The sequence below is a fragment of the Lagenorhynchus albirostris genome, chromosome 14, assembly GCF_949774975.1.
Source record: "Lagenorhynchus albirostris chromosome 14, mLagAlb1.1, whole genome shotgun sequence".
NCBI lineage: Eukaryota > Metazoa > Chordata > Mammalia > Artiodactyla > Delphinidae > Lagenorhynchus > Lagenorhynchus albirostris.
In genome coordinates this window covers 26,682,984-26,698,048 of record NC_083108.1, presented here as the reverse complement: position 1 = coordinate 26,698,048, position 15,065 = coordinate 26,682,984, and the positions used below count along the sequence as shown (strand labels likewise).

Below are 15,065 nucleotides of genomic sequence, written 5' to 3'. Positions count from 1 at the left end.
TCCCGCTATGCATCACCTCTCCAGCCTCTCCAAGGACATACAGCTGATGCTGCAAACGTGCCTGTATCCCTGAAACTACCCATTTCCTGCGGGCCCCTGAAGAGCCCTCTGGGCCAGCCGGATTGGGACCCTGGCCTAATCTGTGCCCTTGATGCCCTGCTTGGAGCAGGACACAGGTACAGGAGGGACCCCTACCAGCAGACCCGTGGAGTAATTGGGGGGAAGTTGATTCCTACATGCAGGCTATCTCAGCGAAGCTGGCTGCCTCTGTGTGGCTTCAGAAGCACCCGGAGACCTGCTGGCCCTGCCCGCTCAGTCATGCCTGAGACCCTTCACCGTGACGCAGATTTCCTTCCCACTGAGAAGGAAGGCTGGAACTCAGACTCCCAGGGCGAGGGGACACAGTGACAGACCTTCACATGTGGTTATAAAAGTTGACTCTGGGGACCTTCCTGAGAAGGTGTTTTGACAGAGGAAAAAGGTGAGGGGGGAGAGTCTGAGGGTCCAGGTGCATGAAAGGAGGAAAGCCAGTGAGGAACCACCACAAGAGGGGAAATGGCTCTTTTTGTTAAAAAAAAAAAAAAAAAAAGACAGGCTGGGGACTCCAGAAACGAAGCTGGCCAACTCCCCAGGGTCTAGTGGCTTCTCCCTAGAGGGGTGCACTCCGGGGAGGACACATGGCAGAGGATGGATTTCATGTATTCTCTTTACCGTGCCCACAGCACTGGAGCAAAGGGCTTCCACAAGCGAGTCACTCGGCAGTGTAAGCAGTACAAGAGGGCAGGTACCCTGTTCTGCGGAAATGGACAAAATAGGACGTTACGCCTGCCTCAATGCTGCCGCATTTACACCAGAGGCTGCCCTCAGGTTAAATGTGTTCCACTGGGGCCTGGTCTGTCTGCTAAGCACAGAGTTTGTGGATCTCCTGGCCTGTGGACCCACCTTTCTACTGTTTCGCCTGCCGCCCCTGGAGGTGTCAAGCTATAAACCCCAGAGGTCACACCCTGGAGCCCCAGGAGGCCTGCAGGGGAGTCTCCCACACATCCTCTAGGGCCACGGGGTCATGTGCTTGAGGAAATGTCTGCATCAAGACCCTGGGGTTTGAGGACCAGCTTTACCATCAAAAGTTCCATGACTCAGAGTTGCTCACCACTCCCCTCTAGGCCCCAGATGCCCCGTGAGCAGGTTGGAATAGATTTAGTTGTTTTCAAGTTTTTCTTGGCTACAGAGCCCACGGTGCAAAGAGTATCTGACTGAGAAACTCGGTGGATATGATAAACATAAGTCAAGCTCCTCCAGGGGGAGGAATGCTAGGGTATTGGGAGCCCAAAACCAGCTGACCAATCCCCTGTTCCACTCAGCACAGGGTGAAATACAGCTGCCCAGGCCACCAGTGAGGTCCCTGGCCATCTCTGGAATGCCACGATTCTGCTAGAATGTTGCCATGTGTAGTAACTGTGTGTGCACATGTGTGGTGGGGGGGAGGGGATGGAAAGGAAGAGACAGCAGCCTCTGCTCTCAATGGGACACAATGAAATGGAGGGCACAAGTGTGCACACACACGCACACACAAGCACATCTACACAAACACACGCACTGACTTGAGTGTGTGTTAGCGGGCAGGCAGGTTCAGTTTGATGCTGGTCCCAGGTGAGACGTAGGTGCAGAGCATTTAAGCTCGTGGCTCCCTCACATGCATGACCTTGTCCCCTCTTCCCAAAAGTCCTATGAGTTTGGTAAGATGAGGATTATCACTTCCAGATGACATATGAGGAAGCCAAAGCTTTGGATGCCAAGAGATTTGACCAAAGTTATACGGCAACTAAATGGTAAAGCTGGGCCTAGACCAGGTTTCTTGATCCTGAGGGCTTATGCTCCCACATCAAAGGACAGCTAATATGAATTCTTGGGAATTCTGAGAGCCAAAGTAAGCATTACTATACACAAAAAAATCAAGAGAGGAGCTAAGGAAATCACTGGGAGGGGCCTGGCTGGCACGTGATCGGTTGTTAGCAAGGCCCACACCACTTAATACACCTGTGGACACACCTGTCTTCTCTCATGGGTTCCAGAACTTTATCAACCCCCACTAACAGCCCGGGACCCCACCAAGGCTGAGTTGGTACTCACTTGCTGGTAAGATGGAGCTTGGGAGAGAGCCCATTCTCTCCAAAAAGGGTGATGAAGACATTGGCACTGGTCCCTGCGCCACGAACATCCCCCGTGGCTGTGACCACCTCGTACACTGCAGGAGGAAAGAAGACAGACCGCAGGCTCAGACGAAAGCCCAGAATCCTATGTGGACTCGGAGAAGCCATAGCTCCTGCCGGATCCACAGGGGGATGCCCAGCCCCAGAGCACGCTCTGGACCCCTGCTTCAGCCCACAAGCCTCTGAGCCAGGGTCAGACCCACACCAAGCCCTGCTGTGACGCCACAATCTCCCACTTAATGCTGCACATTCATTCTACAGGTAAGGAACCTGCAGGCAAGGGGACAAGCCCAGGTCACACAATACACAATGTGCACACCAGAGCCCAGCCCAAGGCCTCCCAACGCCTGTCTGTGATCTTTCCAGCCCAGCACATGGGTGCCATCCTAGCCAAGACCTTCTTCAGAGCCCGTCCCTGGCTCTCACTTTTCTCTCTGCCCTCTACACAAGGCTGCCTTGCAGGCCTCACTTCCTGTGACCTCCTGGGTGTTGCCATGGCAATCTCAGGATAACACATCTTAGTGGGGGGGATGCAGAACTTTGCCAGTGAGTCCCTGTAGGCAGGGGCACGGAATTCCCCTCTCTTTGTCCCCTTGAAGCTTGTTCTGTTTGCTGTTGGTGTCTTTTCTTTTGACGTCCCTGGTTCTGATGGAAGTCCCCGTGAGGGGGAGAAAGGAAGCAGTATATTTGTGTGACTCCCTGTCTCTTGTGATAACCAAAGCCTTCATTCTTCACAGTCTACACCACAGGGATTCCTGATCGGCAAACAACTCCTAAAGCCCTCCCTGAGATAACTCCAGAACCTGAAGTGTTGCCCATATGGTTTGCACATATACAAGGATGTTTCCCAACTGAGTGTTCATAGGAAAATGACCAGCACGGTGGAAATTCTAGAACCACATCACATGAGAGAAGACATATAGGCCTGGAGATGCCTGGTTTAGAGAAAGGAGTCTGGGGTATGGGAGAGGGATAAAGAAACTACCTCCATAGCTGCCCCAAGTGTACAGAGCTACTTCTCAAATAGGACACTAACCATTAAAAAATGATAAATTAGACAGTTAAAATTAAGACCATCAGGAGAATGAAAAGGCAAGCCACAGACTAGAAGATATTTGGAATGCACACACAGGCATCCCACATAATACCTTGTTTTATCACAATTCCCTTTATTGTGCTTTACAGATATCATGTTTCTTACAAATGGAGGGTTTGTGGCCACCCTGTGTCAAGCAGGTCTATCGGTGCCATTTTTCCAACAGCATTTGCTCACTCAGCATTTGCTCACTCCTGTCTCTGTCACGTTTTGGTAATTCTCGCAATATTTCAAACTTTTTCATTATTATTATATTTGTTATGATGATCTATGATCAGTAATCTTTGATGTTACTATTGCAAAAAGATTGACTTGCCGAAGGCTCAGACGATGGTTAGCATATTTTTTAGCAATAATGTATTTCTAAATTAAGGTATGACATTTTTTAGACATAATGCTATTGTACACTTAATAGACTACAGTATGGTGTGAAACATAACTTTCATATGCACTGGGAAACCAAAAAATTGGTATGACTCGCTTTATTGTGATATTTGCTTCATTGCTGGGCTCTGGAACCGAATCCACAATATCTCCGGGGTCTGCCTGTCGCCAAAAACGGACTCATACTCAGAAAATGTAAAGAATTTACACAAATCAGTAAGAAAAAGAAAGACCAGACAATTGCTTTAATGGGCAATAATTTGTTTTAAAGATAAACATACACTTACCATAAGACCCAGAAATTCCCCTTTTAGGTATTTACCCAAGAGAAATAAGAACATGTCCACACAAAGATCTGCACACACACTTTCATAGCAGCTGTATTCATAATAGCTCTAAACTGGAAAAACAACCTAAATGTATCAACAAGTGAATGAATTTTTAAAAGTGTGGTATATCCAGACAGTGGAATCCTACTCAGTGATAAAAAGGAACGAACAACTGACATATGCAATACGGATGAATCTCAGACACACGATGTGGAGCAAAAGAAGTCAAACACAAAGCACTACACGATATGTAATGCCATCTCTGTGAACTTTAATCTGTTTTAACAGAAAGCAGAGCATGGTTGCCTAGGGTTGAAGTTAGGGGGAATTGCCTGGGAAGGGGCACGTGGAACTTTTGAGGGATAATTTAAATGCCCTATAGATAAATGGTGCTAGTGGTTACATAGATGTATACATTTGTCAATACCCATCAAATGGCACTTTTAAAGTAGATTCCTTTTATTGTTAATTATATTTCAATAAAGTTGAAAAATGGGCAAAAGACTTAAATAGGCATGTCATAAAAGAGGATATCCAAATGGCCCATAAACATAGGGAAAAGGGCTCAGCATCATTATTCATAAGGGAAATGCAAATTAAAATTCCCATGAAGCTCAAGAGCAAAAAACTAATGTATGTGGGGCTTCCCTGGTGGCGCAGTTGTTGAGAGTCCACCTGCCGATGCAGGGGACGCGGGTTCGTGCCCCGGTCCGGGAGGATCCCGCGTGCCGCGGAGCGGCTGTGCTTGTGAACTATGGCCTCTGGGCCTGCGCGTCCGGAGCCTGTGCTCCGTAACGGGAGAGGCCACAACAGTCAGGGGCCCACGTACCGCAAAAAAAAACCAAACAACTAATGTATGTGATAGAATCAGGAGGGCCATTACCTCTGGGAAGAATTTTAAAGGAGCTTTCAGGAGGTTAGAAATGTTGTGTCCTGTTCTGAATGGTGGTTACACAAGCATGCACATGTGTAAAAATTCATCAGCTGTTCCTTTTTGAGTTTTGTGCTAATTATATATATTACATATATAATTTATATGTGCACATACATATTATATATATTCTATAATGTGCTGTATATACATATATATAATATGTATATTATTCTTCAATTTAAAATTTTTAATTTAAAAAGTTCAGACAGCTGAAGAACTATCTTAGAGAAGACGGATATCTCATGAAAGACACAAAACTCTGTTTGGTCCGGAGAGGAGGGTCCCAACTAGTAACATCCCCTGGTCAGCACAAGAAGAACTGCCAACAGCAACAAGGGTTGCTCCTAGCACAGAGCATGACAAATGGGAGATGCTCGATAAATAATTACATGGATGAATGAATGAAAAAACAAATGAATGAATGAAACAATCAATGAAATGAATGTGGACTATGGAAATAAATTGACCAGTATGTAAATCTCAATTCTACCATACTGGCTGTATGATTTCAACCAAATTTCTTACTGGGATTCATTTTCCTTATCATCGAAAGAGAGAGAATTTCTTTCTTGAAGGATTATCATAAGGATTAAATCAAATAAAACAAAGTTTTCAACTTTCATACTCATTGACCTAGCATATTTCCACTTCTGGGAATTTATCTTACAGACACTCCTTCGCAGCTGGATGAAAGATATACATTCCATAAGTGGTAAACTGTTACCATCATCACATCACCATCATCATCTCCACTGTTGTCATCATCAACATCAATATCATCTTCAACATCACTACCATCATCTCCATTAACAACATCCCCAAGAAGGAAGGCTGCCTTGGGAAACTGTATTCCAACAGACGCTGGGTAGCCCCGTCTGGGATACAGGAGAGGAAAGGGCCCCAGGGCTAGAAGCTTGTGCAGCATGACCTCTGAGGTCCCTTCGGATCCCAGATTCTGGTAGGAGTCACTCTCTTCCCCTCATGGGCCCTGTATTAGTCAGGAGGTAGACCAGTGCACCAGCCTCAGCCTACCCTCAGAGCATGGAGGGAAGCTGCTCTCCTTCCTCTGGCTGTTGGTAAACTCCAGTGTAGCCTGGAGGCGACCTGAAGAACAGAGAAGAAAACCTAGGCCTTCCGGGGGATCGCCTAGCCGGGTCCTATGGAGCAAAGGTGAGAGGTAAAGCAGGGAGCCGTTCGAGATCGCTGCTCCTTGGAGAGAGGGCGTTGGAGTTCAATTAAGTTCCTTATGTCTTCCCCTGAAATTGCTTCCCTCTCATGGGGGCAAATGAAAGTACACGGCTCTACTAAAATCTATAAGGACTGCAAAGTGTGGCCAGGGGGAAGTCGGGCTTGGGATTGGAGAGAAACAGGAACTGAGCATTCTCCTGGTGTGCAGCCTGCAGATGTGGAGGAAGTTGTCAAGAAGGGTGTGCAGATCCTTGTCATTGGCCGAGGGATGAGTGAGGCCTTGAAGGTACCCCCATCAACTGGTACCCCCATCAATCTTGAGGAATACCTCAAGAAAAAAGGCATTGATGTGCGGGTCCTCCAGACAGAGAAGGCAGTGAAGGAGTATAATGCCTTGGTTACCCAAGGCATCAGGGTGGGAGGGGTCTTCCATTCCACCTGCTGATGGAGCCTTAAGAGAATAAATCACTAAGCAATGAAAAAAAAAAAACAAAAAAACCTAGGCCTTCCTCCTCTTTCTTCTTCTTCCCCATCACACTCATCAAGATTCTCCACATAATGCAGGAACCCAGTGCTCAAAGGGAGTAGGCGACACATCGTTCTAGAGCAGAGAGGGTAACAATGACAGCGCAGGTAAAGTTCAGACAGTGACTACTGTCAGAATCTTACACATTTATCGCCCAGTCCTGTAGCTGACTGCGGAGTCAGTGGGTCTGTGTCTCTTAGAAACGTCAGCATGGCACCCACCCTGGCCTGCTCTCCTCCAGCTATTTTCAGCAGAGTCGAGATTGGACAGTACAAGAGTAAGGACCAGCCGGAGCAGCAAGATTCAAATCCTAACTCTGTTACTTCCTAGCTTTGGGATCTTAGGCATGTTACTTAACTTCCCTGTGCCTCAGTTTCCTCACCTGAAAAAGCAGATTTTAAGAACCCAACCCACCTTGTTGGGTTGTTGTGAAGATTAAACCGATCCACGTGGGTAAAGTGCTCAGCGTGGTGCCTGATGCATTAAATACATGATTCTATCGAACAGCATCGTGGCCTGAAGTGGGGACTTGTCTTGGGAACCGTTGAAGTTCCTGTCTCTCCTGCTTGTGACCTTGTTGACATCACGTCAGTTCTCGGAGCCTCAGTCCTTAACCTGAGACTAATCACACCTGCCTTGACTGTTCTCGGGGATATTGAGGATTCCAAGTGAGAATGGAAGTAAAGAGGCTTTGAGAAGGGTAAAAAGAAGAGGGAAGCTGTGAAGGATCACATCGTCACACTAAGGCAGGCAGAACCCATGAACAGAAGTGGATGGGATGGCGGCTATGAGAGGTTTCCGAGTGCTCTCACCAGCAGGCGTGCTGGCTGGGGCAAATCACCCCAAAGCTGAGAGTATTTGTGATGGGTGCTGCCCGCACATCTAGCCTCAATGCCCCTAGCCCCACCAGACAGAGCTTGGAGCACACGCGCTGAGAAAGGCAGCAATACCTCACTTGTTCTAGGTCCTTCTTTCCTCCCCACAGTACCCACCTCCACCCCCGAAGGTGCCCAGGACACCACGCCAGGAAAGAGGCTTCAGCAGAGTCACAGCCTCAAAGTGCCATAGCAGCGACCACCTTCTCTGAGCCTGGGGTCTGTGCTGGGAGCTGGGTTAGGAGTCAGGACAAATAAAGGAGCCCCACCCCCACTCCCCGCACAGAGGTCAGGATGGCTGAGGCCACGAGCCCAACAGAATCGGATATAATCAAGGAACTCCCAGCAGACAGGAATTAAGGAGGGCAAACAAGCCCATGGCAGGCACAGAGCAAGCATTCGATACTTATCTGGTGAATGAATGGGGGAGTCTGGTGTTCACAGGGAGAAGTGAGCCAGTTTAGAGGAAGCGCTGAGAATTTAAATGCCTTCAGGGGCCAGGCAGGCAGCATTGAGGAGTAAAACAGACCTATGAGTGATAAAGTCCGCTGCCTATGGGCATTCACAGTCAATCATATTTTTTTTTAACTGTGAAAGTAAAACAACACCAACAAAAACAGCAAAGCAAAAAGAATCTCTCCGCAAAAGCCAACACCGGCTCCTGGGTCCCCCGTTCACCCCTTCTCTGGTTTACCTGACAAGAAGGTAGAGCATTTCTAAGCAGCTCCCATACACCCCAGAGGAAGGTGAGATCGGAAGGACTGGGCCCGGGTCCAAAGCACCAACTGCCCTCCCATGTGGGCCGGGGCCATCGCCTTGCAAAGCCCCAGGCCCTCACCTCCATCGGCCGCGGTGGGGAGCGGCCCCCAGCCCCTGCTCGGCACCCGCTGATGACCAGGTCTCTTCCCACAGGCCTCTGCACAGCCTGACGCAGGCCACACCTCAGAGACCAGGCGCGAACATGGCTTCTGGGACGTGTAGGACCTGGAGAGTGTGGGCACTCGGTTCTAGTCTATTCTGTGCCAATCAGGCTCTGTGACCCTCGCTACAGTGGAGGCCCCAGTGTACCCCAAGGGGGTGTAGGATAGACCCAACAGGATAATCCACGAGAAAGGGGTTGGGTTGGAACCTAAAGTTCCTCCCTCAAAGCCAGGGACAGGATGGTGCCGCCCCCGCGGGCCCCGCCTGCGCCCCCGCCCCGCAGGCCAGGACCCCGCACACCTTTGGCCTTGTAGTACTCGTGCTCCAGCTCCTCTTCGTCATCTTCTGAGGCGTAGCTCAGCAGCTCCTGCTCATACAGGCCTAGAAAGTCGATGTCCTCCTTCCTCCTCTTTCTCTTCTGGGGCATCATTTTGCCGGCTGTCCCTTCCTGCCACTCACTGGCTCACGGTGCCCACCCCTTTGTACCTGCTTGGACCCGCGGCCCTCTCACCTGGAGCTCCCGTGCACACGCCTGGGGGGGCCAGAGCCCACACATGCCCACACAGCTGCCCTGCTCCCCTCTCCTCGCTGGCCCCTGAGCAGAACCTCGCTGCTTTATTTCTGGCCCCCTCCTCTGCACCTGCCGTTCTCTTTGGGTCTCATGACTTATTCATGGGGACTGAGGACAGGCTATCCTCCTTCCCACCCGCCCCCTCCCCCTTTCATGCAGAATCAGGTGACATCAAGCCCTTGGCATCTGTTTCCTACCTGGCCTCACAGCAGGGGCAGGTGGGGCATCTCCCATAAAGATGCCCCAGCCTCACAGCCCCAAGGGCCATGAACGATGCCCCCAGGGCCTGAGACCTTCCTGAGGAGGGCAGGGCCCCAAACAAGCCGGGCCCCCAGGACTCAGAGGACTCCATTTCTCTCTATTATTCATGACCTCTGCTCATCTTACGGGGCAGGCAATGTTTTTACTGGATCCTTCTCGATCTCTCTGCTTCCATCTCCTCAAGTCTGCTGGCTCTGGAAGTGGCCATTCAGCCAGGAGAGACCTGCTGCTCTGATGAGCACTCAGAACACCCACAGAGTGTTTTCTGAGTCATGAGTTCCTGGTGTTGCAGCCAGAGCTGAGGGCACTGGGAAAGCCCTTCGAGTCCTAGGTGACCCCCACAGTGCCCCGACAGGCTGGCAAGATTAACCAGCATCTGTTCTAACAAGAGCTCTCCATTTACCCATATTGCCCTCTGCGCTTGCAAGGAGATAATAGAAACCCTGCGAGCTCACCTGGATGCCCACCCCACTCAGCCCTTACCATCCCTGCAGCCCCACACGGGGCTTCTGAGTGAGAGAGAGAACCAGAGGCCCCTCTCTACCCCAGATCAGCAAGCAAGTTTTCCTTAGGGCCACTGGACTCCTCTTCCTTGCTTATTTTATTTTATTAAGATTTTATTAAGATTTCTCACAACCCGAATTTAAGATTTCTATGTAAATCCTGAAAGCTAGAAATTTTCAATCCTCTCATTCCTCTGTCCTGGTGGCGTGAAGTCATCAGACAAAACTGGTCTGCCCACCGCCTCCTGGCTGTGCAGCCTGGGCAAGCCTGTCTCCCCACCTATAAAAGGGGGAGAATGACTCATTAAAGCATATTGAGCACTTGGAGAAAATACTTAGTAAGCGGAAGCCTCTGGAAGACAGTAGAAGCTTAATAAACGTTCATGACTGAGGACTTCTCTCTTTCTTATTTTGTATGGCGGGGGCGGGGGTGGTGGGTTGTGTGTGTTACTTCATTATCATCTCAGATTGTCCCAGAAGCCCTCCTTCGGGTCCCGTAGGCAAGGACCAACCGCCGGCGTCCTCCTTCCTCTGTGGGTCCCGACCCACACTAACACATCAGAGACACTAGTGAACAGATGAGAAATCCAGTTTCCTGGGAGGACTGTCTTGTAAGACCCTGCTTACTTGTTACCCATGTCCCGCCTCTCCCAGCCTTGAGCTCTGTGAGGGCAGGGCTGGTGCCCCCTTGCTCACTGTTAGGTTCCCAGTACCTATAAGATGCCTGGCACACTGTGGACTTCAGTACCCCTTTGTTCAGTGAATGAATGGATGCACGAATGAACAAATTGCAGCAGAGCTCTAAAGCAGCTACAAGGAAAACAGAATGGGCTGAAAAGCAAACACACTTTACAAGATAGATTGGTACAGTGTTCCAGAACCAGTATCGTTCTGAGCACGTTTGGCCTGGAGAAGAGGACATTTCAAGGGTCTACAAATGTGAATGATTGTCTAGACTAAGGCTGAAAGGGCAATCTTACACCCGCAGGTGGTGATTACAGAAAGGCAGGTTTCAGCTCAATCCATGAAGAAGGATGGGAGCACTGCCTGGGGTGACAGTGTCACAAGAGATATGAGGGCTGGATAGCATTGCTTGTCTGCCTACAGCAGGGGGCGCTCCAGGGGCCTTTGTGGACCTGGACCTGGCGGACTCTCCATCAGGTAGCTGGGACATTCTATGACACTGAGTGGCAGGTGCAGGTGGACATTGAGGAACAATGACAGGCCCCCCAGCTAGTGGCCACCGTGATTCGCCAGCTCTAGCTCTGCTGCAGAACCTAGATCAGACAGAGGCCTCTGTCCCACCACCACCGGGGACTGAGGAGGGCAGGAGGGCCTCTACCCGCCATGCCTGGCCCCCCAGCCTGAGGTGGGGTGCAGAGAGGAGGAGGGAGCTGGTCTGCAACAGCCACAAGACTTTCATGGTTCCTCTCTGTCATCTCTGTGTCTCACAACCTATTTGCCCGGAGCTGAGCCCACCCACAGTGCCCTTAGCCCCAAGCCGCAGTGCCCAGGACCCCCTGGCACCACCTCCCCTTCTCTGTTCTCAGTCTCCTACCCTCTGAGATGCTGTCAAGGTCAATTTTTCCTAAGGTGGGATTCCAGGACTCTGGATTCGACTCTGTGGAACAACTCATCAAAATGCTAATTTCTGATCCCTTACCCCCAACCACTGAATCAAAATCTCTGAGGGGGAAACTTGGAACCTACATTTTCAACAACCCCCCTCTCCTCCCAGGGATTTTTCTATGTACTGAAATTTGGAGCCACTGTGACCTATATGTCCCAGGTGAACTCACTAACTTGATCAGCTCACCTGGGCCATGGGGGAGGATTAACAAGCTTCCATCCCAGGGTGCACAGCCCCGGCTGCACATCAGAGCCACCTGGAGAGTTTTTAAACGCTGATGCCTGGGTTGTCCCAGAGGTCAGTCTGGGGCAGCCTGGGCAGTGGGAGTTTTCAAAGCTCCTGGGTGATGCAGGACATCCAAGCAGCAGTCGGCGCTCACATCCCTCCCCAGAGCCTGGGGCAGCTTTGTGTTTTGGAGCCACCCAAGTCCCTACCAGGGGAAGGTATTTCTGGCCCTAAACGTCATCACTCAGGAAAGATCAACTTTACCTCCGCCTCTGTTCTGCTGAGGGATGGTGTAGGGTCCCCTCAAAGACTGAAAGAGGAATAGAAGTGGAGTTTAAGTGTGGGTGACGCACGCCCCCTGCTGGCACCATATGGTTTGACCTCCGTGGTTAATTATGCATTCGGTTCTTCAGGATGGAGACCTTAAAAGATTACTGGGAAATCACTAGGGAAATAACATTTTTCATGAGCATCCATTCAGAGAAAAAAATGAAATAAAGTGTTCATTTTACATGCGGACCCATTCAGAGAAAAAATAATTTAAATTTTTATTGGAATTTTTTCAAAAAACTGAAACCAAAATATTTTTAGAGAATCCCATGGCCTTAGAACACAATGATTAAGAGAGCAGAGTCTGAAACCATACCAAGTGTTGATGGGGACGTGGAGCAACTAGAACTCTCACACCGCTGGTGGCAGTGCAAAATGGTACCACCACTTTGCAAAAGAGTTCGTCACTTTCTTATAAAGACCGTTCCCACACAACCCATAATTTCCACTCCTGGGTATCTACCTAAGAGGAGTGAAAATATATGTCCATACAAAAGCTGCATTTGAATGTTCATAGAAGCTTTATTCACAATAGTCACAAACTAGAAACAACTCAGATGCCCATTGACTGGCCAAGACTATTCAGTCATAAAAAAGGGAAGAAGAGGTGATACACGCCCAAACACGGATGAGTCCCGAAAGCATTATTCGTAGAGAAAGAAACCAGTCAGAATAAGCTACATGCTGTCTGATCACATGTGTCTGACATTCTAGAAGTGGTGAAACTAGCCTAGTGGTTGTAGGGGCTAGGCATGTGGGGAGGGGATTGACTGGAAGGGAGCATGAGAAGGCAGTGCTGGGCCTCAGGCTCTGCCCTGTCTCTCACTGGCCTGCCTCACCTGCTGTCTTCCACTATGAAAGTTTATCCGGGCCAGGCCCCCGGTGCAGTCCTGGCTGCTGACCCGATCCCCAACCCAGGCTCTTTGGTGTAAGGACCCTGCACATGTTTGACCTGGGAAAAGGTGCTCAGGGCATGATTTGCAGACCTACCTTCCATCCCAGGCAGAGCGAGGTCTGTGTCAGCCACCTTGTCCAACCTAGGCTTACCATGAGGCCCTGAACATGGACGTATACTTCTGCACTCTTGATAAAGCTGACACAAAGTGCAGACAGGATAATTATTGGGACCCCAAACTTCTGGTTAAAGGAGGGGCCTGTTTATCCCATTGACCACTGGCACGTGTGCACAAATGCATGCTTGCACACACATGCTCTCTCACACACACAAAACGATCTCATTGCCCAAGTCTCCTTCCCCTTTAACTACATCCCTCTGCTGCTGAATCAATTCTCCTAAAGCTTGCCTTTGGTCGTGTCACTCTCCAGTTCAAAAACCTTCAGTTACATCTCAGTACAGCCAAATTTTATCAGCCAGGATTCTGGATTGCAAGCAACAGAAAATAACACTGGCTAGTTTAAGTAGAAAAATTATTTATTTAAAAGTTAATGGGGGAAGAGGGGTTTCAGGATTTTCCAGAGGGCTAAGAACCATGCTTAGGGGCTGCACCCTGGAAAGATGCCTGAGGTCATGTGGTTGGGTAAGGACCCCGCTGCCACCGATGCTGGACCAGAATGGACTCTGTTGCCTTGTGCCAATTCAGAGTCTGGGGCTTGTGCATCTGATTTGTTGAGCCTAAGTGGTGTGCCCACACCTTGCTGGAAAGGAGGCTGGGAAAGTGAGGATTTGGCATTTTCAGCTCTTACCCTGGGACCTGTTCTCTCCTCAAACTTTAGAAGGGCATTCAGATGTTGGGTTGCCAAAAAAAGAATAACAAATACCCCCAGCACTAATAGAATTCCATGGCATTGGAGGTCCTGTAATCTGACCCAACCTCCCCCTTAGGAAACCCACACTACAATTAAACTGAAGAAGTTCTGTTTTCTAAACATACCTGGTGCTTTCCTTGTGTGAGCCTAGTCTACTCTAACATCGGAGCTAGAGTGTGCATCTCCGTACCAGCCAGCTCTTGTGACACAACCACCACAGAAATCTCAGTGGCATAAGCATTATTTCTCACATGTCTGGGGCTCAGCTGGGGTGACATCTACACTGAACTCAACTGCTCTGCATCCAGCTACAGGACCAGCTGGCTGTGGCTAGGGCAGGCCTGCACTAATGGGTTCAGCTGCCTAGAGAAAGCTCTTCTCATGGCCATGGTCGAAGGGCAAGGAGGGCCACCCTGACAAGGCAAGCACTTTCATCAATCTGCTAACATCCTCAACCAAGCAAAGCAATGCCCATGTCCGAGCCCGTTGGCAAGGGCTGTAAATGTACATAGCAAAGGGTGTGGACATGGTGAGGGGTGAGAACAAGGGCAAAAACTCAATCTTCCCCAATGACTTCTCTCTTCCACTAGACACAGCTCCTTCCCAGGAGGTCCTGTGTATCCCCAGTGCCTAGCAGAGTGTGAGTGTGACTCAAGCAATGATGAGTGAATGAGTGAATTACAGGTATGTGTGTTGGGGGTGGCTGCAGAGCATATACAAGTGCAAAGAACAGGAGTGCTCGTCCTGGCGGCTCCGGCTCCCTCCCGCGGCTCCCTACCCACCTAGTGTCCCTAATTTCTCATTCAAGGTACTAGCTGGTCTGGTATCTCAAAATGAACCACCTCTTATTCTGGGAGCAGGACAGGTGATGCAGTGATGTGGGATTGGTGGTTTTCCTGTTTCACTGAAATGTTAGTTCTCACAGACATTTTAGGCAAACCCTGTCCCTGTTCCGCTACCTGGTGTATCAGGAAAGTACATCTTCAACCACTTCCGCCCCCTTCCCTCCTATCCACTCTGCTCAGAGCAGCCCGAGGGATTTTACTTAAAAATAAATCAGATCATGTCACTCCCCAGTGTATATGTTCCAAAGGCTTCTCATGCACTTAGAATAAAGTCCTGATCCCTCCTCAAGGCCCGTAGGCTCTCATCTCCTCACCCCTCCCTATCCCCCCGCCATGCTGGCTCCAACCCCCTACCCCCATTTCCACCCACTCCTCTTCCTGTCCCAATCAAAAAAAGTGCACGCACACACACACCCATTGTCAAGGGCAAAACCCCTTAGAGCACATCTTTGCAGTCAACGCCTCCTCTC

At 49.7% G+C, this 15,065-nt stretch overlaps 2 protein-coding genes across 3 annotated transcripts in view; one reads left to right on the top strand and one right to left on the bottom strand.

The window, feature by feature from the left end:
- The window catches only part of LOXHD1 (lipoxygenase homology PLAT domains 1), a 208,644-nt gene extending 199,751 nt beyond the window's left edge, over window positions 1-8,893 (bottom strand). For both annotated transcript variants that reach the window (XM_060170427.1, XM_060170428.1), the window contains exons 1-2: window positions 8,764-8,893; window positions 2,131-2,245 (exon numbers count right to left, since the gene is read on the bottom strand). In XM_060170427.1, the coding sequence (XP_060026410.1) occupies window positions 2,131-2,245; window positions 8,764-8,893 (245 nt within the window). The remainder of the gene's footprint in view (window positions 1-2,130; window positions 2,246-8,763) is intronic.
- LOC132504002 (mth938 domain-containing protein-like) lies at window positions 6,096-6,625 on the top strand. The gene has a single exon (XM_060120960.1). It carries the CDS (start codon window positions 6,200-6,202, stop codon window positions 6,584-6,586), a length of 387 nt encoding a protein of 128 aa, XP_059976943.1. The 5' UTR covers window positions 6,096-6,199; the 3' UTR covers window positions 6,587-6,625.
- Window positions 8,894-15,065: the final 6,172 nt, after the last annotated feature.

Bases quoted from the DNA above. Each gene is read 5' to 3' on its own strand.
- LOC132504002 (XM_060120960.1), top strand. From the start codon at position 6,200: ATGTCTTCCCCTGAAATTGCTTCCCTCTCATGGGGGCAAATGAAAGTA.